This window comes from Erythrolamprus reginae, chromosome 1 (genome assembly GCF_031021105.1).
Source record: "Erythrolamprus reginae isolate rEryReg1 chromosome 1, rEryReg1.hap1, whole genome shotgun sequence".
NCBI lineage: Eukaryota > Metazoa > Chordata > Lepidosauria > Squamata > Dipsadidae > Erythrolamprus > Erythrolamprus reginae.
Genome location: NC_091950.1, coordinates 286,461,778 through 286,487,853, shown reverse-complemented (window position 1 = coordinate 286,487,853; position 26,076 = coordinate 286,461,778). Strand labels below are relative to the sequence as shown.

The 26,076-nt window shown below is 38.4% G+C and overlaps 1 protein-coding gene across 1 annotated transcript in view; it reads left to right on the top strand.

Annotated features, from left to right (window-relative positions):
- The window catches only part of RNGTT (RNA guanylyltransferase and 5'-phosphatase), a 160,261-nt gene that overhangs the window by 23,312 nt on the left and 110,873 nt on the right, over positions 1 to 26,076 (top strand). The window contains exons 7-8 of the mRNA XM_070733192.1: positions 16,633 to 16,742; positions 17,500 to 17,601. Of these exons, the coding sequence (XP_070589293.1) occupies positions 16,633 to 16,742; positions 17,500 to 17,601 (212 nt within the window). The remainder of the gene's footprint in view (positions 1 to 16,632; positions 16,743 to 17,499; positions 17,602 to 26,076) is intronic.

Genomic DNA, 26,076 nt, shown 5'->3' with positions numbered 1-26,076 from the left:
AAAGTTGTAATACATAAATAAAAAGGCTTGCACCCATGTTAAATTAATATAAATTTTGATTACATTTATGATTCTGTTGCTACTGTTATTTAATATTGCACAATTAAAAGTAATGCTTTTAATTACAGATATAATGCTTTTTACATTTTGTTAAAAAGAAGGAATGTAGCAACTGATAAAGAGTTCTGAATGATAATGGAATTTTTTTTTAAATGAAGAATTAACTATTCTTAAAAGAATTAAGAATGAACATAATCATACAGTATTGTCATAATTGGCATTCTAATGGCTTTTATGTGATTTATTTTTGAAAGAGCTTTGAGCTTTTAGTTAATGAGTAAGGCTTTCTAGCTAGCCAAGATATTAAAATTCTGTGTTTATTAAATTACTATACAAACTTCATATAATTTTGTATGTTTTATAAAATTTGTCAAGCAATAATATGAGTATTAATACATCTTTTTTATTATTTTCTGTTAGACCTAAAAGATAGAATCTAAGTTTTTAATAGGAAAGTGAACACAAGAACAAGGGGGCACGATCTGAGGTTAGTTGGGGGAAAGATCAGAAGCAGTATTAGAATCAGAAGATCAGAAGCAATATTATTTTACTGAAAGAGTAGTAGATGCTTGGAACAAACTTCCAGCAGATGTGGTTGGTAAATCCACAGTAGCTGAATTTAAACATGCCTGGGATAAACATATATCCATCCTAAGATGAAATACAGGAAATAGTATAAGGGCAGACTAGATGGACCATGAGGTCTTTTTCTACTGTCAATCTTCCATGTTTCTAAGTTTCTAGGGTCCCGTCATTAACCAGATGAAGAAGAGTAAGGTTTTAGATAATTCTGCAATAGTGATGTTTTGGAGAATACCTTAGCTATTTGTACTGTGGCAAGGGTGGGATGCAGTTGTGTTGAGGACTGTAAGGATATTGGATTCTGCCAGTTCTACTAACAAAGGTTTTTTATTATGAAAGTGTAATAATTTAATCTTACCTGGAGAGAAGAGAGGGCTCTCGTTCTGCCTCTGTCTACCTCTATGTCTACAACTTTGCTTCTGCCTCCATCTCTGTCTCCCTCTCTGTCTACATACACACACTTGGTGCCCCATGACACATTGGACTGATTCCTCAGTGCCTGACACATTCTTACCAGATTCCCCAATGTCTTCAACAGTGGCAGAGCTTCTAATGTATTGCCTTCACTGCAAAAGTTTTTAAAAGTCCAGGTACATAGCTAGAGATGTATCTGCCTTGAATATAGCCGATGTTGAACTGTATAGCAGAGTCACAGAAAGAGCTGGCCACAATAAATATTTTATTTATTTTATTCATTCATTTGTCCAATACACAAATACATAGGAAGAAAAATAGACATGTAGTAATATATATAAGGGTAAAAGTGAACTTAGAGGAGAGGATATATGAAAGAAAGAGAATATATATGATAAGTGAGAGAAAGGAAAGACAATTGGACAGGGGACGAAAGGGACACCAGTGCACTTATGTACGCCCCTTTATGACATTTTATATAATGTCGCAGGATATTTTATAAAATGTGCCAGATTTCAATGCCACAAGAGTCAGGGGTTTCAGATTTTAGACACATTCTGTGTGAGTTAGACTGTTTGAGGTATTTTGATTCAAAATTGTTTAGCATTAGCGTTTAGACTTATATGCCGCTTCACAGTGTTTTACAGCACTCTCTAAGCAGTTTATAGAGGGTAAGGATATTGTCCCCAACAATCTGGGTCCTCATTTTATTGACCTTGGAAGGATGGAAGGCTGAGTCAACCTTGAGCCTACTGAGATTCGATCTGCAAACTGCTGGCAGCCGGAATAGTTTGCAGTACTGCACTCTAACCACTGCGCCACTGAGGCTCTTGTTGTCCTATGATGTCCTGTTTTGCCCAGTTAAAGGCTACACATGGACAAAACAAAAAGTGTTAATAGTATATAGATGAGTAAATGCGCATTGGGGAATGTATCCAGGAAGTGTAATATAAATGTAATTTACTAACAAATATGACTGACTAATAGTGATAGATAGTTCTGGTTCGCAGATTCTAAATATTTTACACTGGTGGATATTTAATTCTCATTAGTTACCACAACAGTAGAAAACTGCAGCATAACAGAAAACAAAGCATATTGTACGCAACTATTTGGTTTGAGTGGATTGATGACCATGAGATTTTTAACCCCTCCTCCTGGCAATATTTGTATTTTTGTGCTGTTATTTTGATTCATTATCTTTGTGTCCAACCTGAGGACAGATGTCAAAAAAGACCCAGCTGGACAGAAATTACTGGATTGTCCATTAAAAAAAAAGAGCTAATGGTCAAATAAGCATATTGATAAGTTTAATGCAAAGGTGAAAAGTTTTGAAAACAAACAAACAAAATAGATTGGTAGATTCATTTAACTTAATTTTCCAGCTTTTCCAGCACTCCTTATCCTTTATCCTAGGATAAAGATGCTTATCAAAGTGACAACTGAAGAAACATATTAGATGAAAGTGAAATCTCCTATGTATACGTGCAAGGTATATTCGAGATGGAAGATAGTCTGGCTTAACAAGTAAAATGTATATACCTCCAATTTAAAACAACTTTTATTTTTTACATGTTTTGCTAAAGGCAGCTTTTTAAAGGCGACTTTATAGAAAAAGCAGAATGGTATCCTTCTGCGCCGGCTGGAGGGGTTGGGAGTGGGAGGCACTGTCCTTCAGTGGTTCTCCTCCTACCTCTCCGGTGTTAATGGGGGGTGTTAGTGGGGGGGGGGTCAGTCGGTGTTAGTGGGGGGTCAGAGGTCGACCTCTAGGCTTCTCCCTTGTGGAGTGCCTCAGGGGTTGGTCCTCTCCCCCCTGCTATTTAATATCTACATGAAACCGCTGGGAGAGATCATCCAGGGGTATGGGGCGAGGTATCATCAGTATGCTGATGATACCCAGTTGTACATCTCCACCCCATGTCCAGTCAACGAAGCAGTGGAAGTGATGTGCTGGTGCCTGGAGGCTATTAGGGTCTGGATGGGTATCAACAGACTCAAACTCAACCCTGATAAGATGGAGTGACTGTGGGTTTTGCCTCCCAAGGACAATTCCATCTGTCCATCCATTACCCGGGGGGGAGAATTACTAACCCCCTCAGAGAGGGTCCCCAACTTGGGCATCTTCCTTGATCCACAGCTTATATTGGAGAACCATCTTTCAGCTGTGGCGAGGGGGGCGTTTGCCCAGGTTCGCCTGGTGCACCAGTTGCGACCCTATCTGGACCAGGAGTCACTGCTCACAGTCACTCATGCCCTCATCACCTCGAGGCTCGACTACTGTAATGCTCTCTACATGGGGCTACCTTTGAAAAGTTCGGAAACTTCAGATCATGCAGAATGCAACTGCGAGAGCAATCATGGCCTTCCCTAGATATGCCCATGTTTCACCAACACTCTGCAGTCTGCATTGGTTGCCGATCAGTTTCCGGTCACAATTCAAAGTTTTGGTTATGACCTATAAAGCCCTTCATGGCATCGGACCAGAATATCTCTGGGACCGCCTTCTGCTGCACGAATCCCAGCGACCAGTTAGGTTCCACAGAGTTGGCCTTCTCGGGTCCCGTTGACTAAACAATGTCGGTTGGCGGGACCCAGGGGAAGAGCCTTCTCTGTGGCAACCCAGACCCTCTGGAACCAGCTACCCCCAGAGATTAGGATTGCCCCCACCCTCCTTGCCTTTCGTAAACTTCTTAAGACCCACCTTTGCCGTCAGACATGGGGGAATTGAGACATCTTCCCCAGGCCTATATAATTTATGCATGATATGTTGCGTGTATGTTTTTTAAATTATAAGTTTTTATTTTTAAATATTAGATTTGTATTTTACATTGTGTTTACTATTGCTGTGAGCCGCCCCGAGTCTGCGGAGAGGAGTGGCATACAAATTAAATAAATAAATAAATAAATAAAATAAATAAATACTAAAGTAAAAAAGTGAAGTGAAGTGAAGTGAAGTGAAGTGAAGTGAAGTGAAGTGAAGTGAAGTGAAGTGAAGTGAAGTAAAGTAAAGTAAAGTAAAGTAAAGTAAAGTAAAGTAAAGTAAAGTAAAGTAAAGTAAAGTACAGTACAGTACAGTACAGTACAGTACAGTACAGTAAAGTATGATCCAATTCTTTTTCACTGTCTTCAGTGAACCCTTCTTGTAGTTCTGCTTTTTTTGGCCTATACCAGTGATGGTGAACCTTTTTTTCCTTGGGTGCCAAAAGAGCATGCACACGTACTATTGTGCATGTGTGAGTGTCCACATCCATAATTAAATGCCTGGGGATGGCGAAAACAGCTTCCCTCACCCCCAGAGGCCCTCTGGAGGCTGGAAACGGTCTCTTTCCCAACTTCTGGTGGGACCAGTAGGCTCGTGTTTCGCCCTCCTCAGGCTTCAAAGGCTTCCCTGGAGCCGGGTAGGGTAAAAACGTCCCCCCCCCAACCCCCTGGAGACTTTTTGGAAGCCAAAAACGCCCTCCCAGAGCCTCTGTGTGAGCTAGAAATCAGCTGGCTGGCACACGCATGCACATTGGAGCTGAGCTAGGGCAATGGCTCGCGTACCAGCACATATGGCTCTGCGTGCCATCTATGGCACCCGTGCCATAGGTTCACCATCACTGGCCTCTACCCTAATTTTTGGAAATCTGTGACCAAAGATTGTACTTGTCTTTTTAGTCCAATGAAAACAGGAGAGATGAAGGCTGCACCATCCTTGTACAAAAATACAGGAATATTATCTCCTGGAATTTGATGTCAAGATTATTTAAAGTGTTTGCCATGGAATTAATATAGAATCAAATAAGGCAGAGGCCTCACTCCTTTCTCTATTTATCATTTTTAGAAAGGCTGTTGTGGGTTGCATCTGTTTCTTAAAGATCTGTTAAACTTCTGAATCAGGAAAAAAAAAGTAATCATATAAATTGATGCATTTTTAAGGTTTTCCAGTAAGATGGCGCTGAATACAATTCAGAGGCAAATTTTAAATCAAGAAAAGCCAGATATAGAAAATAGAATTCTTTATTGGCCAGGTGTGATAGGATACACACAAAGAATTTGTCTCTCAGTGTGCATACAATCAACAAGGGATAATCATAATCATAAAATACAATATGAGGCCCTGTTCTAAATCTTGTTTGTTAATTTCTAATTATACAACTAAGGTCCATCCAGTATTGGAAACTTTAGTTTATGTGTATAATTTTATCATTTGTTTACTATATTTATGAGCCTAAAAGTTCAACAGTTACCCAAACTCTCTTCTTATCTTTTGGTGTATTGGTATTAATATTGACTAACAACCCCCCTCCCCCCCCAAATAAAAATCTTTGGTGATGTTTCCTGAAGTGAATGAGAGAGATCACATTTGGTTTGTCCCAAAGAAACATGAAAAACAATATAAGGGATGTTTTGAATGTAGTTGGTAATATTGATCAGCCAAATAAGGAAGCTGTTATGTTTATTCTTGCAAAGATAACTTTTGACAATTTGGAAAGGCCTTTAATCTTTAATAAAACGAAGATGACGTTTTCTGAGACATTCTCTTAATGATTAGAAATACCCTATTTGTTCCATTATCTTCAAACAAATAGAATACAGTAGTTTGAAAGGAATGACAGAAACAGGGTGGACTATTAAGAGAGCTAATAAAATTTGAAAAGTTTGTAACAAAACTTCAAAATATTGTTTGTTTGTTTTGTTACTGAAATATGATTCAAAACTAAACAAATTAAAGAATGTACCTTTAAATGGATACATAATGTAAACAGAATGATTGATGATGAAACCATGTGAATAACAGTGGAAGATAAATTTTAAATTTATGTAAGTATTACACTCAGAATTAGTGCAAGATGATTTTTGTTGGTATATTATACTACTGTTGATTGCCAAAATAGGTAATTCAGATTCAGAATCTGCTGGAAATACAATCATCAGGATGGATTTTTTTAAAAGACTTGGTGACAATGTCATAAAGCTCAACAATCCTGGAAAATGATTCATCCTAGAATGAACCAAATTTGAAATGTATTTTCTGCTAGCTATTTTTCTGTATTACTAAATGTTAATATTTCTACAAAACATGCACAGTTGCTATTATACTTCATCCTTCTTACCATAAATTTCACTTTTACACATTAGAAAACTAACTGTGGGAATATGCATTATTATTAAAAAACAACTTTGTAGTTAAAAACAAATCTGATACTGACTTTTATTTAACCTGGAAACCATTTATAGAGTACGACACAGTGCATGAACTTATGCCACATCTGGAGTTTGTGTATTTCTTAATGTTAGACTTCAAAATGTCATATTTTTGTGTGATTCATTATAATTATGAGATGCTTTCTCTCATTAATAATAAATTAAGATCACCTTTATATGCAGTACTATTCTAATGTCACAGGGGAAAATTCTTGTTTAATTTTTTGTAGCTTGTAAATTTTTCTTTTATTTCATTTTTCTTCTCTTCGTTTTGTTTTCAAATATCTGTTAAATAAAAAAGGTTTTAAAAGGTTAACAAAGAAATTAACAAAGGGGCCCATCAGTCTGGGCCCATTTTCGGTATTTCAGGTAGGACAAATTCACTATCTACTTCCTTCTACGTGCTTAAAGATTCTTACCAGGGACTTACGATAACTTGCAGTGCAGTGCTTTGGCAGAAGAAGAAAAATAGTTCATTTCCTTGATTGACTGAATCAACATTTTCCAGACTTTCTGGGTGGTCTTGCTCATTATTTTCTTCACAAAATATTTGTTTTCAAAGATTTAACAGCTCTTTAAGTAAGGCCTTTGGGGAATTATTTTAATGAGTTACAGATGCAGTGATGAATTTCATTTTGATCAAACTACTTGTATTATGACCACAAGTAAGTAGTGAAGAGTATCAACCCAGACAGCAACTTTTCCCCTGTTCATCTCAATGGTTGACCAGGTCTAATCTGTACTGTAAATCAGAATCAGATTTTTGAACCTAGCTCAATAGCCAATTTGCAACCATTGCAGTTGCTTCACTGAGTTGCTGCGTTTTGCATGGACTGCAGCTTTTAAACCCTATTCAGGGGTTACCTACTAAAATTCATTACAATAATGAAATTAGTAGTGCATGAACAATAATAGCCAGCTCTGTTTATGTAGCAAAAAGGTAGGTTTCTATATAGATGAAGCTGCTTTCAGCATTTATGTCAGTGATTCATGGAAACCACATCCCAAATAAACCTAACTCTGGTCTGTTTCCCCCACCCCCAAGGTAGTGAAATCCCATTTGAAATAAGCCACTCCCTTACATAGCAAGAAGAAACAGCTGTCTGTCTGTCTATAAGGCCTGTATTTCTGACAAGATCCAGTCTCAGTTTAAGATACAACTTATTACTGTATCTAGATGCTGGTTCAGAATACATGTGTCCTTTCCAGATTCAGATGTTACTGAGAACAAGATTGATGGCTGTCCCCAGCAATTTCATATAGTTGTTAAATAGTATTGGGAATAGGAAGAATGCCTTGTATCCTGTAGCAAAATTGCCAAGGAGGCTGCATGATCATTTAGTGCTGTTCTTTGAGACCTTCCCGCAAATAGCAAAAAACTGCAATACAGTAGATCAAGTAGGCTCAACAGAGTCATCCCGTTTTGTCTTTTTGGCAGAAGCCATCAATCAGAACTACCGTGGCTGATTCTTGAAACAAGAACCCAGTCTTAAAAGGGTCAAGATGATTTGGTATCCTCTGAAAAGTCTGTATGTCTAGTCACCATCCTCTTAAGTTCTTGTTTCAAAGAGAAATATTTGTGAATAGACAGTGATTGCTGACATCCTACATCCAAGGAGGGCTTTGGCAGCTGTCTATTTTTATGGATGCTGTTCCATTTGTGCAGCTTTAGCCTGGAGATAAAAATTGTTAGGATAACCAGTTCCAGGTTTTTCTATCTATTTATTAGCTTCTTGGGTGGAAATGCCATGAGATAATTAGAACTATAGCTAGGAGTGATTTTATATGTTTTAATAACTCTGTTGCTGGAGAAAGTTGCCCATTATACTTATATAAGTTGACTTTACTTGTACTAGCCAAAATATATGGCTAGGTTCAGATTGGCACATAATATGGAGATACTGTTTGATGTTGTAATGGAGTAGGAATCATGAGAGTGCAACAATCTTGGTTCTTCTTGACCTTTTAGCAGCTTTTAGTACCATTGATTATGGTTTACCTCTGGACTGACTGCATGAAGTGATGGATCTCCTTTCTCCATGACCAGTCCAGTTAATGTTGGTTGGAAGAGAGAGGTTGAGTCCGATGGCTGTAATTTGTGTGGAGTTTTAAGCCTTGATGAACATCTGTTAAACAACATTCCTGTTTAACATCTACATGAAGTCTCTGAATCAGGTCATTTGGTATATCAAGATATTTCGTCTTGGCTCCAGGCAAACGATAATTTTAAGCCATGTGCAGTGCCTGGAAGAAATTGAATATTTGAATGGGAAAGAAGAAGCTTAGGCATAATTTGAAAAGCTTGAATGGGTCCTTAGGCCACCTGGTGCTCCAGAACTTTTATCTTCGACCCAGGAAGGAGTCCTACTACTTCATTTGGGTCTGCTGCACAATCTAGGATATTTTTGGACTCCCAGCTCCTGTTTGAAAGACAGTGTGGCAGAATGCCTTTCAACAGATGATTTTGTGTAACAGTTGCATCCGTTCCTGGACCCGGGGCTGCTCTTGTAAACTGTTCAGGTTCTGCCTTCTCTTTCTGCTCAAGATCCCCATGTACAATTGGTGGGCCACTGTGTGACACAGAATGCTGGACTTGATGGGCTTTGGCCTGATTCAGCATGGCTCTTCTTATGTTCTTATGTTTTTTTGTTCAAAAAACCCTACTGTATAGCTGGTTTAGAAAGCAGCAGCATGAGCAGTAATCTACATGCCCCCATGTTTTGTGCAATGCATTGGTTACCAGTTGACTTCTGGGTGCAATTAAATATTCTGCTTGTCCTATGGACTAGCAATACCATCTAGCAAGACTTAGGAAACAGGAGCTTCTCTGTCATTATGCCTGACCTCTGAAACGGCATCCCCTGGAGGTTTGTGTGACCTTTAGTTTACAGTAACCAGACTATAAAAGAGAATTGAAAACATGTCTCTTTCCCCAGAAGAATGTGGATTAGTATGGTTGTATATGTTACATGCACATCCAGGTTAGTCTTATGATTATTCAGTTATACACATGGCCGGTTGAGCCTGCACATCTCATAGTGCTCTCCTGCTTGCTACCTGGGTTTAGACTCTAGAGTATATGAAACAACACAACTCTGATTAATAGCCAGGAAATACTTAGGAACATACTCAAATCAACCGAGCAGTGGGGTACATAGTGTTCTGATGGAATACATGGAGATTTGATTAATTCAAAATTTCAGCTCCGCTTCACTGGATTCTCTTCCTGTCTCTCATACAGTTTATTTGGTAGCCAATGTGTTTCTCAACTAGGCTGTCCATAGTTGGCTAGATCAGTGTTTCCCAACCTTTTTTGAGCCACGGCACATTATTCATATTTTCAAAATCCTGGGGAACACTGAACCGGGGGGGGGGGGTGCGCGGGGGGGGGGGGGCTAAAGAAAAGTTTGGACAAAAAAAAATATCTTCCTCCATTTCACTCTATTTCTCCCTCCCTCTTTCTCTCTTCCTTCCTTCCTTTCTTTCTCTCTCTCCATCCCTCTTTCTTTCTTTCTTCCTCTCTTTTTTGCTCTTTCTCTCTCCCTCCTTCCCTCCCTCTATGTCTTTCTCTCTCCCTTACTCTCTCTGCCTCTCTTGCTATCTCTTTCATTCTCTCTCTTTCTGTCTCTCTTGCTATGTCTTTCTTTCTTTCTTTCTCTCTCTCTCTCTTTCTCTGTCTCTCTCTGTCTCTCTTTCTATCTCTTTCTCTGTCTCTCTTTCTCTGTCTCTCTTTCTATCTCTTTCTCTGTCTCTCTTTCTCTGTCTCTCTTGCTATCTCTTTCTTTCTCTCTCTCTGTCTCTTTCTCTCTCTTTCTCTATCCCTTTCTCTCTCTCTCTCTTTCTCTGTCTCTCTCTGTCTCTCTTTCTATCTCTTTCTCTCTCTCTCTTTCTCTGTCTCTCTTTCTATCTCTTTCTCTGTCTCTCTTTCTCTGTCTCTTTTGCTATCTCTTTCTTTCTCTCTCTCTGTCTCTGTCTCTTTCTCTCTCTTTCTCTATCCCTTTCTCTCTCTTTCTCTGTCTCTCTTGCTATCTCTTTCTCTCTCTCTTGCTATCTCTTTCTTTTTCTCTCTTTCTTGCTATGTTTCTCTTTCTCTCTCTCTCTGTCTGCCTCCCTCTTTCCTTTCTATCTCTTTTCTTTCTATCTCTCCCTCCCTCTTTCCTTTTTATCTTTCTCTCCGTCCCTCAGCGGCTGCAAAGAAGAAGGAAGTCAGGCTGCAGAGGGCACCGAGGACAAGAGCGCTTGCTCGTTCCCTCGCCCTCTGACTTCCCTCCCTCACTGCTGAAGGGACGAGCGCGAGGGTTTTTTTGCTTTTTCTTTCCTTCCCCCACCTCACGGGAGAGAGAGAGAGAGAAAGAGCAGCGAACTGCGGGATGCGGCAAAGGACTCCTTGCCAACCAAAAAAGGGGTGGCAAAGGCAAAGTCTGGGAGGCGGGGAAGGGAAGAGCGGGAGACCCCCAGACAGAACGGCTGAGGGGAAGGAAAGACAGAAGGAGGGAGGGATTGAGAAGCGAAGCCAGGGAGGGCTGAGAGAAAAAGGGAGCGGCGCGCGCGAGAGAGGGGGGGGCGGGCATTACTGAAACGAACGGAGAAAGCCCTCTCTCGCAGCGAAAGCGCTCCCAGCCAGGGGGCTGCGAGAGAGGGCTTTCTCCGTTCGTTTCGGGAAAGCCCGCCCCGTCCCTCTCGCAGCCCCCTGGCTGGGAGCGCTTTTGTCCCGAGGAGCTGAAGCCGCCGCCGCCGCGGCGAGAGAAGTCGCGCCCCAAGGCAGGGGGCGGCAGAGGAGGAGAGGGGGCAGATCGGGCGGGGAGCGTCACGGCACACCTGACCATGTCTCGCGGCACACCAGTGTGCCACGGCACACCGGTTGGGAAACGCTGGGCTAGATAGATGGAAACTACAAAGTTTGCATCCAGAACAACTGCAACAAGGATAAGTTTTAGTAGATCTTTTATCCTTTAAAGTCCTTGCTTTGTTGATTCAAGAATCTGGTAGCCGTTGATGGGATTAGGAGTTTTTTCTGTATGCTCAGTCGCAACCCCGCAGGCTCCTTTGGTAATATTTCTCCTTAACAATTTGATTCTTATCTATCTCTTGAAAAGTGTTTTGGCGTTTATCCTCTCTACACCCAGGCCACCTCTATTTTTTAGAAGATGGCAACTTCAAGTTAGTTTGACATTTTCACACAATTTCAAGTTAGTTTCACATTTTCACACAATTCAGTCCCAGGTTCTCACATGTGGGACTTTCCTGGTGGGAGATACAATTTGTTAGTTGTTCTTTCTTCTCTCTGATACTACATTAGGTTTTATTGTTGACTTTATAGTTCTTGTACATGGCAGGCTGCCCGGAGCTCTCGCATGGCATAAATATTTTATTAATAAATAAATGATAAGTGAATTTTCGAACATTCTAGCCAGCCTTCTAGTTAGCGGTTGCTTTTATGATTGGTGGCTAAATGTTGAAACTAGATGATAAATAAATTGCCCAGTTTTGGCTGCTCCTGCCAGTTTTGTTTCCAAAGCACTACTCTTCCACTAAACTTGAGGCATCACTGTTGGGTCATTTACTGTTCAATATTCCATTCCTATCCGATCTATTGTGAATGTCTATCTTCCCCAGATCAACAACGCCACCATCTCCCCAGCCTCCATACGCACAATTCCACAGGACTGAAATTCAGATCCAGAGGATAACACTTCAGATCATGCAGAATGCAGCTGCGAGAGCTACCATGGGCTTTCCTAAACATGCCCATGTTACTCCAACACTCCGCAGTCTGCATTGGTTGCCGATCGGTTTCTGGTCACAATTCAAAGTGTTGGTTATGACCTATAAAGCCCTACATGGCATCGGATCAGAATATCTCTGGGACCGCCTTCTGCCACACGAATCCCAGCGACCAGTTAGGTCCCACAGAGTTGGCCTTCTCCGGGTCCTGTCGACTAAACAATGTCGTCTGGCGGGACCCAGGGGAAGAGCCTTCTCTGTGGCGGCCCCGACTCTCTGGAACCAACTCTCCCCAGATATCAGAGTTGCCCCCACCCTCCTTGCCTTTCGCAAGCTCTTTAAAACCCACCTCTGTCGTCAGGCATGGGGGAATTGAAATTTTCCTTTCCCCCCTAGGCTTATAGAACTTATACATGGTATGCTTGTATATATGATTGGTTCTTTAAATTGGGTTTTTTTAGATTATTTTTAATATTAGATTTGTTTACATTGTCTTTTTATTGTTGTTAGCCGCCCCGAGTCTTTGGAGAGGGGCGGCATACAAATCAAATAAATAAACAAACAAACAAACAAACAAACAAACAAACAAACAAACACACATTAATCCCTGCCTCCCTATAGGGCTGTTCTTGGAAATGCTTAGCCCCCACCTCCATAGCACTCCTTTTCTACCTGATGTTGGGCATGTACAGTTTTGGCAGTGGCATGTTGCTTTAAGCTCAGAGCAACCTGGGTTGGAAGATGCATAACTAGGGCAGAGTAGTTTTCATTAACAGGCCCATCTGTTGTTTCTAGAGAGCTGGCTACATGTTTGTCTCCATTCTGCATAGCATCTACACAGCACAGCCAACCGAACACAACTAGCCCCCATACTACTTGGTACAAAATCCTCTCCCTCCTATGGAGCTGTCCTTATGCTGACATGGCAGCACAAACCTAATCCCAGTTTGAGTGCTATATGCCCAGACTCATGGGCCAGAGATAGCCTTGCTGCTCACTTGATTTGTTTCTAGTTTCTTTTATTTTTAAACTTAAGATTGGATTTTTTCTATTTTCTCTTTCTGTTGTTTTTCTATTAAGATTCTTTCACGATATCAACTTTTCATCCCCAGTGATATTTGCTGAAAAGAGCATTACGCAAAAGAAGAATTTCTAGCTAGAAATACTGATTTCAATTATGTAACATTTTTGCATCCTGTCCTGTATCAAGGCTTACTAGCCACTCCACATCGTTACAGAAATCAATCCACAGTTGTCATCAAGTGATTATTCAACACAAATTTCTTGCTAGAATTAACTGAATTAGACTAAACTAAAAATCTTTGGTTTTAGTTTAGCAAAATGTGTAAACCCAGTCAGTGTGTTTTCTGTTTATGTCTATATCTGAATTCTGGCTTGGTCCTTTTATTGAGGAACAGAATTACAGGAGATAACCGTGAAACCTTGCTGTTGTTTGGCAAAACAGTCATTAAATCCATTTATCAATAACTAGGCCAATGTAAACTGTTCTTTCATCATTTGGACCTGCAAAAATCTTTGGAATTACTTTCTGGCGGAATTGGTGAATTATATTATTGTTATATTAGATAGTGAAAAATAATTGGGTATAGTTAACGAGAAGTTGATGAACACTTTTGCTGCTTGCTAAGACCTGGACACTTAATTACAATTAGCACTAGGCTTTTGTATTGTTTATTTAGTTTTCACTTAGTATATTGTGTTTTGTAAGTCATGGTTTGTTACTTAAGGGTTACTCAGTTGAGATTCAGCAGATAATTTGTTGAACCCAGCCTACCTGGGTGATAGTATTTTATCTAGTGCTTACATAAATTTCTGAGTTTAATTACAATATTTATCTCCTTTAAACAAAAGATATCATAGTGTCGTATTAAGCTGAAGGGTTTAATTTATTCAGGTTAGCAAGAGAAATTCCTCTAAATAACTTGCTCAAGCACGTAAGTATGCTGAATGGTAAATAGAGAGAAAGCTACCTTTGTCATGACACATTCTGCCTCGGGTTATAAAGTGCCTTCCTTCCCTTATGTGTTTTAAATATTTTGACAAATTTATGGTTTAGCTGCATCTTAAATCATAGTTCTTTATTTCGCCTGGCTCTGGGCTTGTTGATTAAAATGCCACGCTTAGTGGCTTCATTTTTTAATGTCTGATTTAATGTGTGACAGTTTCATCTCAATGAGGCCCACTTCAACAAGATTCATACAAGATGGAAAGTAAAATGGCTGAATAAATAGAATAAATAGATAATAAGATAATTTATGAATGAATGAATGAATGAGGCTGCTCAGCTTGAACATAGTTGCTCTGATAATGTATAAGTCAAAATCCATGAAAAATAAATATAATTAAAATCCATGTTCCATATAAAAATCCTGTACAGTAGTTTTATATACTTACAACACGTTCAAGGCTTAAATATGTCATTTATTAAGATTTATATTGTGTAACTTTTGAATTTCTAAGGCAATGCTATTTGAATTAAAACATTGCTTATAGTAGATAATTCAAACTTCATGTGAATACAGCTCTTGACTTATTTGCTTAGAGATGATTTTAGGTTACTTCAAACATCCCAAATTTGGCTTAACCTGGTTTGAAATTCAAGTGTTGAACTCCTTCCCTTTGTAATCAAGTGACCTTATTTTGGGCAATCAGCCCACAATTATGTGGTTATATGACCTTGATTTATGGCAAACGTGTGGTTACTTTTGTGGCAAACTAGTGGTTACTTTTGGTTTTTGGCAAAGAAACCATCCATAGCTAACAATGGGTTTGTTTAAACAATCACACAAGTCACTTAACAATTACCCTAAAAAAAGGTTGTAAAAATGGATCCAATCACACTGTATGACCATTTCATCTTAAGACCATAATTGCCAGGCTCAATTACAGTTATAAATAAAGGACTACCTATAATTTAACCAACTCTTAATTTTTATTTTTATTATTGTCTGAAGATGGTGAGGTTGGTAATCTGTCCATTTCTATTGAAATAAAACTTGAGCATTTCCATTAATGAAGCTCAGGCTGACAGAATCTCATGCCTGATTTAATTTTGAGATTAAGATGGTGTCTGTTGTCTTCTAATTAGTTACACATTGTTTCTCTAATTCCCATTTAATTATTTCAGTTATTCCAGTTCTTTTTAATTCTTCAAATTCAGATCTTTTCTCTTTTGCATTTAGAAATCTTCTGAAAAATAAATTTTCTATTACTTTGAGCAAGCAACTTTTCCTGTGATTTAAGATTGTTGTGTAAAGAGAAATAGGAGGCACCATGGCCTACGAGTTAATTAGAATGTTAGAAATATTGTTTATTTGTCAGTATATATTTGAGGGAACATTAATGAAGAGAGGTAATACATGATGATTGTGATTGTTAGAGGACAAGATTAGATTTTTTTTAAAAATAAGGGATAAAGGATTTATAAAGAAATTTATAATTTTGTGTTATGAATTTTTTCCCCTGGGATTATACAAGAGTTACTAACAAAATACTGTATTTTATTGTACTGGAATTAGAAGATATTTGGCATTGTATTAAGGTGCATGAAGGAAAAAAACAATACAAAAATTATACTTAAAAAAGATTGTTGCTTCATCCAGTTTGAGTGATAGTAATTAGTAGCTATTACAGTCTATGGTTGTGTTTAGTGATCATGCTATGATAGTGACTTATATAGGCTGCTGCTATATTTCTCCTGGCCATGCTCCATCCCTCTCTGGCTGCTCCCCTCCCAAGAGGAGGAGGAGGAGGAGGAGGAGGAGGAGGAGGAGGAGGAGGAGGAGGAGGAGGAGGAGGAGGAAGATGATGGGGCTCGACACCTCAGTGCTGGTGACATGCAGCTCTCCACTAGTAACCCTCTGTATGACACATTTTAAGCAAGTGGATCCAGCTTGGACCAGTAGAGTTGGGTCCAGTGATGCTGCTCTGTTTCTCAAAAAGTGCCATCCTGGAGAAATTTGGGATTTAGTAGATTCAGAGGGCAAAGGATTTCTGGATAAACAGGGATAATGACTCTTATAGATTTTACATTGTAATTCTGCAGCAGATTAAGTTTTGATTACATCATTATTCTGCATTACAAGTGAAGGGATGTCAGACATTTATTTTATTTTTAAATTTCTTTCTCTTATTCTAACTTTGCAAGCTGAACAGCCTGATGGTCCAGAAGTGAAACTCTCTTGCCTCACAATCAGGTAGTTGTGAGTTTGATCCTAGGCAGTGGCAGATATTTCTCTCTCTGGGTGCAAAGAGAAAATATCTGCTGTGAACTCAGTGTAGGCATCAGGAAGGGCATGCTGCCAGTAAATGTTCAACTCCATTCGGTCTACCTGATTCCATTCCAATGCAAAGGGATTACAGGGTTGTTACCAGAAAAGAAATTCTAAGTTTTCAAGCTGGGTGGCTTCCGTTAAAGTGGTGATGGATGCACCATTCATAGAGTTGGAGATTAGGTTAAGGCAGATCTTCATGGAGACAATGTGGTTGCTAAGAATTGATGCTGATTTGATGGCCCATAATCTAATGAATCAATCCTAAATTTAAAATTAAATTCAGTGAAAATTGAAATCTTAATAAAATTTGAAACATTCTGAGTGTTGCTGATGGTATTCTAAAATTGTTGTGTTTTCTTCTACTTTTTAGGGTGCTGTGTTTTTGGATGGAATATCAGTTAAAGGTGTAATTCAAATCACAACTCAACCAAGGCTAGGAGAAATCCAACTTAAATGCCAACAATTTTGTGGCTGGAAAGGGTACGTGAATATCATTTTTAAAATGTAGTTTGAGTGTTCTATAACATATTTTCTCCATCATGGCACCAAGATTGATATCTATTTGGTTAGCCTTGCTTTGTTTGAGGATGTTGTGAATGGTGCCCGTTGCTTGGCCAACTGTTGGCCAATTGTTGCTGTCTTTCAATCTCTGAAGTCTATAGCAGCCTGACCCAATCTAGAATGAAATAAAATAAAATAAACCCCAAACTCACTTGTCTTTTTATGTAAAGCATAAATGCCAGAAGCACCACTCCAAAAATGTAATTGTTTCTAAAATATTAATCTCTTCCATTAAAAAATCTGAAAGCAAGTAATTCATTTGAAAAATGGAGAGAAGGTTCAGGCTTTTAAAAGTAACTGGCTGTTCCTTTTTCTACACTGCTGTGCGACAGCTATCTAAAAATATCTAATATTGTTTTCAACTGATTCTTGTCAATCCTTGATCCTCAACTATCAACTCCTACATTTTAATGTTATAATTGCAGTATTAAACTGATGATAAAAGGGTATGAGGTTAAATAGTCTGCAGTGTTCTAAATAATAAAAGCTGCTTTAATTTAGAAATTGTTTGAAGATCCAGCAATGGATTAAATGGAGTGCAGAGGATTGTTTAGTTCCCCCTATTTAAAATATTCCTATCTTCAAACTCATACTAAAATTGATATTCATGAAAGACAGATTAGAAATGGCTGGTACTGGGTACTATTTAAGATCCTTTTTCACCTCCTCTCATTAGGACTGGATTCCCTGGGGCGCAACCCATTTCCATGGATGAACAGAATATTAAATTGTTAGAGCAAAAACGATATAAAGTAAGTTGGAAAGCAGATGGAACTCGGTAAGTTGAAGTTCTTTGTCATTTCAGTAATTCTGATACATTAGGCTTAAAAAAAAAATATCGGTGCAGTTTTATATAGTCTTACACTTTAATAACTTAGTTTATACTATGGTTGAATATTTTTAGCTTGCTTCTTATGTGTTACACAAGTACTTTTCATCTTTCGGTTTTAATTTACATGTTTTGTCTTACCATGCAGGGTTTTTTAAATTGTATAAATGCTATGGCGCTTATTAAGGTCTGCCTCCAAATAAAAATGGGATTGTTTCAATTTTAACACATACGAATGAATTTATGTACTAACATGGGATATTAAATGCTCCAACACCCAATTAACCTTATTCAGTAATGTGATAGGGGAAGAACAAGGTAAGATCGGTTGGGTGCTGGTTGTTTTGGTCAGTGTGCAGTGTCAGTTAATGCCTTTGATTAACCAAAATTAAGAGCAGAAGCACATGAAAGATGACCTGTTAAAAAAAATAAGCAGCTGTAGTCCGGATGATTTAAAGAAGATTACATCCAACTGTGAATAACATAATATATAGTGACAAAGGCCAAAAATTTCATTTGTATATTTTCCTCAACAGACAGGGTATACCAAAAATCAGGACCCATAGGCCGATCACAATATGTTTTATTCATTTTATCAATGATTTTTTTTCAAAGGCACAATGAATGAGTAAGAAATGCTTAGGAAAAAAATGGCAATGAATTTAAACATTTAATATAATTTACATAATAAATTACCTATCAGGCCTTACTTTTATATAGTAATAGTCTAAGCAATAGAAATTTCCTGGGGAATTTGGGATTTAGTTACCCTCTGATACCTACGCTTTAGCCAGCTGCAAATCCACTGAACTATCCAGGGATTAAGTCCAATCTTCACTAACTTATCTATCAACTCTTTATGTGGAACCATATGGGCAATATCCATGGCACCACCTTCATCCAACACCTTTGTGACATAGTCAAAGAAATCATGATTTCTGACATGATTTGCCCTCAGTAAAGCCATGCTGGATTGGGTCTAATAAGTTATTGGTTTTTAGGTGCTGATTTGACCTCTTTTTGAGTAGAGTCTCCATCATTTAACTATAACTGATGTCAAGCTAACTGGCCTGTAGTTACTAGCTTCTTCTCTACTCCCTTCTTGTGGATAGGCACAACACTGGCCATTCTCCAGTCATCAGGAACATCTCCTGTTAAAAGGGATTGGTTAAACAAATCAGTCAGGGGGGTAGCGATCACATATCTGAGTTCTTTAAGAACTCTGAGGTGGATGCCATCTGGACCCATTGCCTTATTTGTCTTTAATCGTTCAAGTTCTTCTAAGACATCGGCCTCTGAGATCACTGGAGCTGAATCCCTACAGCTGGAAGCAATGCTATATCCACTCATAGTATTATATTGTAAGCTGCCTTCTGAAAAAACTGAACAGAAGTAGCTATTCAAATGGTCAGCGACCTCCTTATTCCCATCAATGTATGTACTATCTCCAGTACTAAGCTTTGTGATGCTGCAGTTTTTCTTCTTCCTATCACTAATATATCTGAAAAATATTTCATCCCCCTTCTTTACAGATTTGGCTATTTCTTCCTCTTTTGAGGCTTACCGGTATATTATCTGTTTCCGCCTCCTTCTGTCTCATTTTATACACCATCAGCTATACTTCCAGACTCTTTATACCTCCCATAAGCAGACCTTTTTTCATTGACTATAGCCCTTACATCATTACTAAACCATAGCGGTTTCTTCTTCCTTTTACCTTTAGTTATTTGCCTTATATCCAGTCCAATGGCTTTTAAGATGGCCTTTTTTAATACAGTCCACTGGGCGCTTGCTCCTGCTGTTTTATCCCTGCCCTTTAATTCATATTAAATATTACCCCATTTTATTGAAATTTGTTTTTCTGAAATAGGATTGCTCACAATCAGTTTTTACATCAAACCACAAACATAGGTGGTCACTGCAACCTAAGTTTTCTCCCAGCTTAACCTCTGAAACCCGGTTCCCATTTGTAAAAACTTTAGGTGCTATCTTGATGATATTGTACAAGTTGTTAAAAGCCTGCCTAATTTCTTAAGCCCTAGGATAGGATATTTGGCAAATGATTTAGTTTTACTAGGTAAGTGGTCAAAGCAATGGAAACTGCAGTTTAATGTTTCCAAATGAGTATTGTATTGGCAGTTCTGTGTTAGCAAAAACTTCAGAAGAGAAGGATTTAAGGGTAGTGATTTCTGACAGTCTCAAAATGGGTGAACAGTGCAGTCAGGCAGTAGGGAAAGCAAATAGAATGCTTGGCTGCATAGCTAGAGGTATAGCAAGCAGGAAGAGGGAGATTGTGATCCCACTGTATAGAGCGCTGGTGAGACCACATTTGGAATACTGTGTTCAGTTCTGGAGACCTTGCCTACAAAAAGATATTGATAAAATTGAATGGGTCCAAAGATGGGCTACAAAAATGGTGGAAGGTCTTAAGCATAAAACCTATCAGGAAAGACTTAATGAACTCAATCTGTATAGTCTGGAGGACAGAAGGAAAAGGGGGGACATGATCGAAACATTTAAATATCTTAAAGGGTTAAATAAAGTTCAGGAGAGAAGTGTTTTTAATAGGAAAGTGAACACAAGAACAAGGGGTCACAATCTGAGGTTAGTTGGGGGAAAGATCAGAAGCAACATGAGAAAATATTATTTTACTGGAAGAGTATTAGATGCTTGGAATAAATTTCCAGCAGATGTGGTAGATAAATCCACAGTAACTGAATTTAAACATGCCCGGGATAAACATATATCCATCCTAAGATAAAATAAAGGAAATAGTATAAGGGCAGACTAGATGGACCATGAGGTCTTTTTTCTGCCGTCAATCTTCTATGTTTCTATGATATTTGGGGAACCCTGAGTGATTGGTTTCTAGTTTTTCCAGTTGCTTAGATTAATTCTCTCTTTCTTTTTCCTATTTAAATATAAGCGGCCCAGAGTCATTTTGGAGTCAGGTGGCTTCTAAATTTAATAGTTTGGGGAGCTATAGTTTTACAAACATAATAACTTTGGAAAAAGGTAGCTTATCAAAATTGAAATTATATAAGAAAGGTAATTATCACAGGAAGGAGAGGTTTGTTCTCTATATGTGGTGCTCTTGGCTTTTATAATAAAAAGTATAATTAGCCCAGGTGGTTAGTGGCTTTTTCTCCAGTCCCTAGATACACACCTCATTAATAATGTTTGTAGCAGATGTTTTGTCTAATCAGTAGAGTTGAATGTTCAGGCCTAAATGGCATAGCAAAGGTAATGAGACACTCATCTTTAGGAGAATAAAACTACGGATAATTTTAAAATGATGTTGGTAGTCTGCGAAATAAATGGCAGTTATGACAAGGCAATCCTACATTTTATGTGCAGAAATTTGCAAACTGACCAAAACCGATTATGTGAAATCCAATTGTTAGGAAATGTAATCATTTTGCTTTTGAGGCTTGCTTGTAATTTCCGGAAATTATTAAAAGAGACACATAGAGGCAATGTTCCTTTAGCTTGACGAAATTGTTTTTGTTTTGGAAAATAATTGTTGCATTTTAATAATGTGCATAGTTGTTAGCTGTAACAAGCCAAATGTGAACATGCTAGCTCAGTCTGCTTTCCCGTGCAACATCTGTTGTTACATTTGAACCTGATTAAGTTCTAACTTGCATAAATAATATTTTGATGATTGGGGGTTTCTATTGGTTTAAGTAATTCAGCATAAAATCATAGTAATTGCATTTCACAAATGCACAGAGATGCTTATAGGCAAAACCAATAAATAAAACAGTTTTTTTCCTCTTGGGTCAAAAGTATTGCTGGGATGTAATAGGTAAAATGAAATATTTCTTTGAAATGATGTTAATGAAACTGCTTCTTGGTAGTATAAAATTACTACACCCTCATTTTTTTCTCTTTTCAATGCAACATTTTAATGCAAGAATGGGAAGAATTTAGGTTTATGAGATCTAATTTATATTAGAACTTAAGTGCATGGAAGCAGGGGTGATTCTGTAAATGTGTTCAATATCAAAATGGAAAACATTCTTCTTCAACAAAATTCTCTCTTTGCTTTCCAAAGCAGCTAGCCTTGTTTGATCATAATTTAGAATTGATTCCTCAATTTCATTGAACTGATTTGTATTTTAAGGAGAAGGAAGACTTTTGGTTGTTAAAAATATTAAATGTTTGGTAATTACCGTAGATCATCCAGTAAATTACTAGTCCTTTCTGATCTGTTGTTGTAAGCCGCTCCGAGTCTCCAGAGACGGGCGGCATACAAATCTAATAAATAATAATAATAGTAATAGTAATAATAATAATAGTAGTAGTAATAATAATAATAATAATAATAATTATTATTATTATTCCTGCTCTATCTTTTATCTTATTTACTTGATTTATATTCTACTTTGCTACTTAATTGACAGGATAGATGGTGAAAATTAAAGAGGAATTCAGAATTCAAACTGTTAAAAGTATAAATTAAAATAATATTAGGATCAATTGAAAAAAATTAAAAATTAAAATAAAGATGGAATAATTTTTTTATTTGCAAATATCCTAAAAACTGAGTGAACAAGAGTGCATTGGAACACATTCTGATCTTTAAAAGCCTGAAAACAAGTTGAACCTTAGTCTCAGAATCTGGATTTTTATTGCTCCAGAATATCCACATTTTGACTAGAGTTTATTTTGGCTTACTCATTATTAAATTCACATAATTACTCACACCAGGGTACCAATTACTTTCTATACCAGTGGTTCTCAACCTTGGGGTTGGGACCCCTTTGGGGGTCGAACGACCATTACACAGGGGTCGCCTAAGACCATGGGAAAAGACAAATTTCCAATGGTGTTAGCAACTAAAGCTTCTATTCTGGCATCTCGGAACATATTTTTACAATCCAACCTATCAGGTGTTTGCAGGGGGGTGTCTCTCTGACCTCTTGCCAATCAGCTTAAAGATCTGTTGGAAGAATTGGTGCTAAACTTAAAGTTGGGGGTCACCACAAGATGAGGAACTGTATTAAGGGGTCGCGGCATTAGAAAGGTTGAGAACCACTGTTCTAGACGTTGGGTGGTAAGTGTACCCGTACTCACAAAATGTGTCTCTCCATATGATTTCTCCTAGCAATGTCATGTGATGTTGAACAGAGTGGGAACAAGAGGGAAACCTAAAGCAGGGGTCTCCAACTCTTGATCTGTGGAATGGCACCAGGTCACGGCATGCTAGAAATCAAATCGCCCAAAAACAAAACCCCATCACGCAAAACCATGTCCCCTCCAGTCGGTGGAAATCCATGCTACTTATTCGAGATTAGGCCCTGAGGGAATTTAAGTGCACCATTAAAAATAGTCTGTGTGAAAATGTCATATGAGTTTTGGCGCAGATGTTGTTCCATCAATGATAGAAATGCTGTTGTATTCTGCAGAGCTCTTAGGTGGTTTTTCAAGAGCAGCCCAATGTAAAGCAGAATGCAATAATCCATGCGTAAGGAGATCAAAGGATGGAGGGAACAAGCACATCCCTCCTGGCTTTTCAGGCAGCTTGGTAGCCTTTGACATCATTGAACAAATGATATTGTTATGTGCTGCCCATAAGGATCAGTGATTCATGGGGTTGGAGTACGTACTATCATCTAGCTATGAATGTCATGCCCTGCTTTACAACTTCAGTTATACCAACATTCTATCAGAGCATTTTTTAAACTTATTGCATTTAACACGTAGTAATATTAAATGGATTGATTTCTCACATATAATTGCTACTTTTATAATCTTCATCAATTTTAAGAAATTCAATTTATTGTAAACCTGTGTGGCAAATTAAAATAAATGGTAGCTTAATAATGGCTATCTGTTGAGTTTAAAATAATTGGAAGTCTTGTTTCTAAGACTTTACTATTCCTTTTCAATGACATGCATATTAGAAATTTGTTTCTCATACTTTATGATTTTTTTTGTACACTTGAATTTATATCTTTAATTTAAATGTGCAGTTTTTAATTATTTAACTTAGAATCTTTTATTAAAAGTCATGTTTTTTGTGAGACTATATTTACTTTTAAAAATTAGCAGAAGGCCTAATTCCCAATTTATGTAGAAAATAAGGAAAGAGAATTGTAAACATTAGTGTTCGCAGTTATAAGCTAATGATACTATATATAATTCCTGTAGATTAATAAATGAAACAAATATTGTTCTAGAAACCCAAAGAGAAAAAAAAATCATATTATTTAAATAAAGAGATGAAACATCTATTTAGTTAATTCTGAAAATGACTGTTGGTTTATAATACAAATACATCAAGTAAATATACTGCTCAAAAAAATAAAGGGAACACTCAAATAACACATTCTAGATCTGAATGAATGAAATATTCTCATTGAATACTTTGTTCTGTACAAAGTTGGATGTGCACAACAGCATGCGGAATTGATTGTCAATCAGTGTTGCTTCCTAACTCGACAGTTTGATTTCACAGAAGTTTGATTTACTTTGAGTAATATTGTGTTGTTTAAGTGTTCCCTTTATTTTTATGAGCAGTGTATATATCTATATTGTGGTGTCTAATAAGTAGCAAGAATAGAAAAATGTAAAGCCTCATAATCGCTGGAAGGTTGGATAGATAAAATCCATTGAAAACAGATCTAAATACTTGTCCAAATATAGTGTCCTTATTGTTGTCCATGTAACATGGGGCAGAGATTATGGTAAGAAAAGTTTTCAGCATTTTTAGTCATATAAAAGTTTTTCTTTATAAAAAAGAAAGCCCCAGGAAAGATAATGATGGTAGCTTAGTGGTAAAGATACTTGCCTCCCACTTGAAAGATTGAAAGTTCAATCCTAGGTAGTGCCAGATGTTTTTCTCCTAGGGCGCAAACAAAAAGTTCTCCTATGAATTCTGTGTGGTTTCAGGAAGGGCATCCAGCCAGTAAATGCTATGCTCCATCCAATCGCCCTGACTCTACCCCAAATTAATGGACTAGAGGGTTGTAAAAAGGAAGGTTTTTTTTAAAACTCAGGGCAGGTTGAAGATCTGAAATGCCTAAATTTCTAATAAATAGAGTTTTAATTTTTTCTCAGTTACAATTTGAAAACCAACAAACCTGTAAAATATATATACTGCAGATTCATTTAGTAATGATTAAGGATGCTTAAATTACCTGGCTATAAAAACAGTAAAATAATGTGATAGTAAACTATATTTAGTGAAATGTTTTTAATGTTGAATGAATTCTGGAGTTTTCTAGAGGTAGTTTTAAAAAGAGCTCCATGATCATTCATTATATAATTAAAGTATATTCCATTGTAGATCAAGTTATAAAAGGGATATTTGAGTGTGCTGTATATCTGTCAAGATGGTTTGTTATTGACTTTCTTGGCAAGTATTTAGCTCTGAAGTTCAAGTTGTCTGCTATTCCTTTGGTTCAAAATAATTCATGCATACATGCAAGTAACTGGACAAATTTATTTTTCTGCATTAAAGAAATTTGTTCCAATGATGTTATATATTAAGCATACATAATTTAAAAAAAAATTCATTGTGTTCCAGCCTTGACAAATGCAATTTTTAGCAAGCTGTATGTAGGTAGGTCTGAGTATGAAGATTTATGCTCTAGCATTCATTGTGTTATTGCTTGCTTAAATAGTGTGCAATGTATAATTTTCAATTATGTACAGTGATCCCCCGCTCGTTGCGAGGGTTCCGTTCCAGGACCCCCCGCAACGAGCGGGTTTTCGAGAAGTAGTGCTGCGGAAGTAAAAACATCATCTGCGCATGCGCAGATGGTGTTTTTACTCCCGCAGCGCTAGCGAGGAGCCGAAGATTGGGGTTCCTGTTTTTAAACGTCACCGCCGGCATGGGCGGCTTGCCAGCACCCCCCGGACCCCCAACCCAGGTTTGGGGGGCTGCTAGGAACCCGCCCATGCCGGCGGCGACGTTTTAAAACAGCCGCGCGGCTTTCCAATGAGTCCCGAAGACAAACGTCAAACTTCCGCGTTTGTCTTCGGGACTCATTGGAAAGCCGCGCCGCTGTTTTAAAACGTCGCCGCCGGCATGGGCGGCTTGCCAGCACCCCCCCGAACCCAGGTGAGCAGCGAGCGAAGGGCGGGTGGCCGGGCGAAGGGCGGGCGAGCGGCGAAGGGCGGGCGAGCGGGTGCTGGGGAGGGCTTCTCGCTCTCCCGCCAGCAAGAGGGGGAGCGAACGGCGTGGGCAGGCTGCGGACAAGCCGTTCGCTCGGGCCGCTTCCCAGCTGAGTACTCAGCTGGGAAGCGGCCCAAGCGAACGGCGTGGGCGGGGAGAAGGGCGCGCGAGCCGCGGGCACGCGGGCAGGCAGGCTGCGGACAAGCCATTCGCTCGGGCCGCTTCCCAGCTGAGTACTCAGCTGGGAAGCGGCCCGAGCGAAGCGGCAGCAGCGAGGAGTTTGCGTGGGCGGTGGGGAA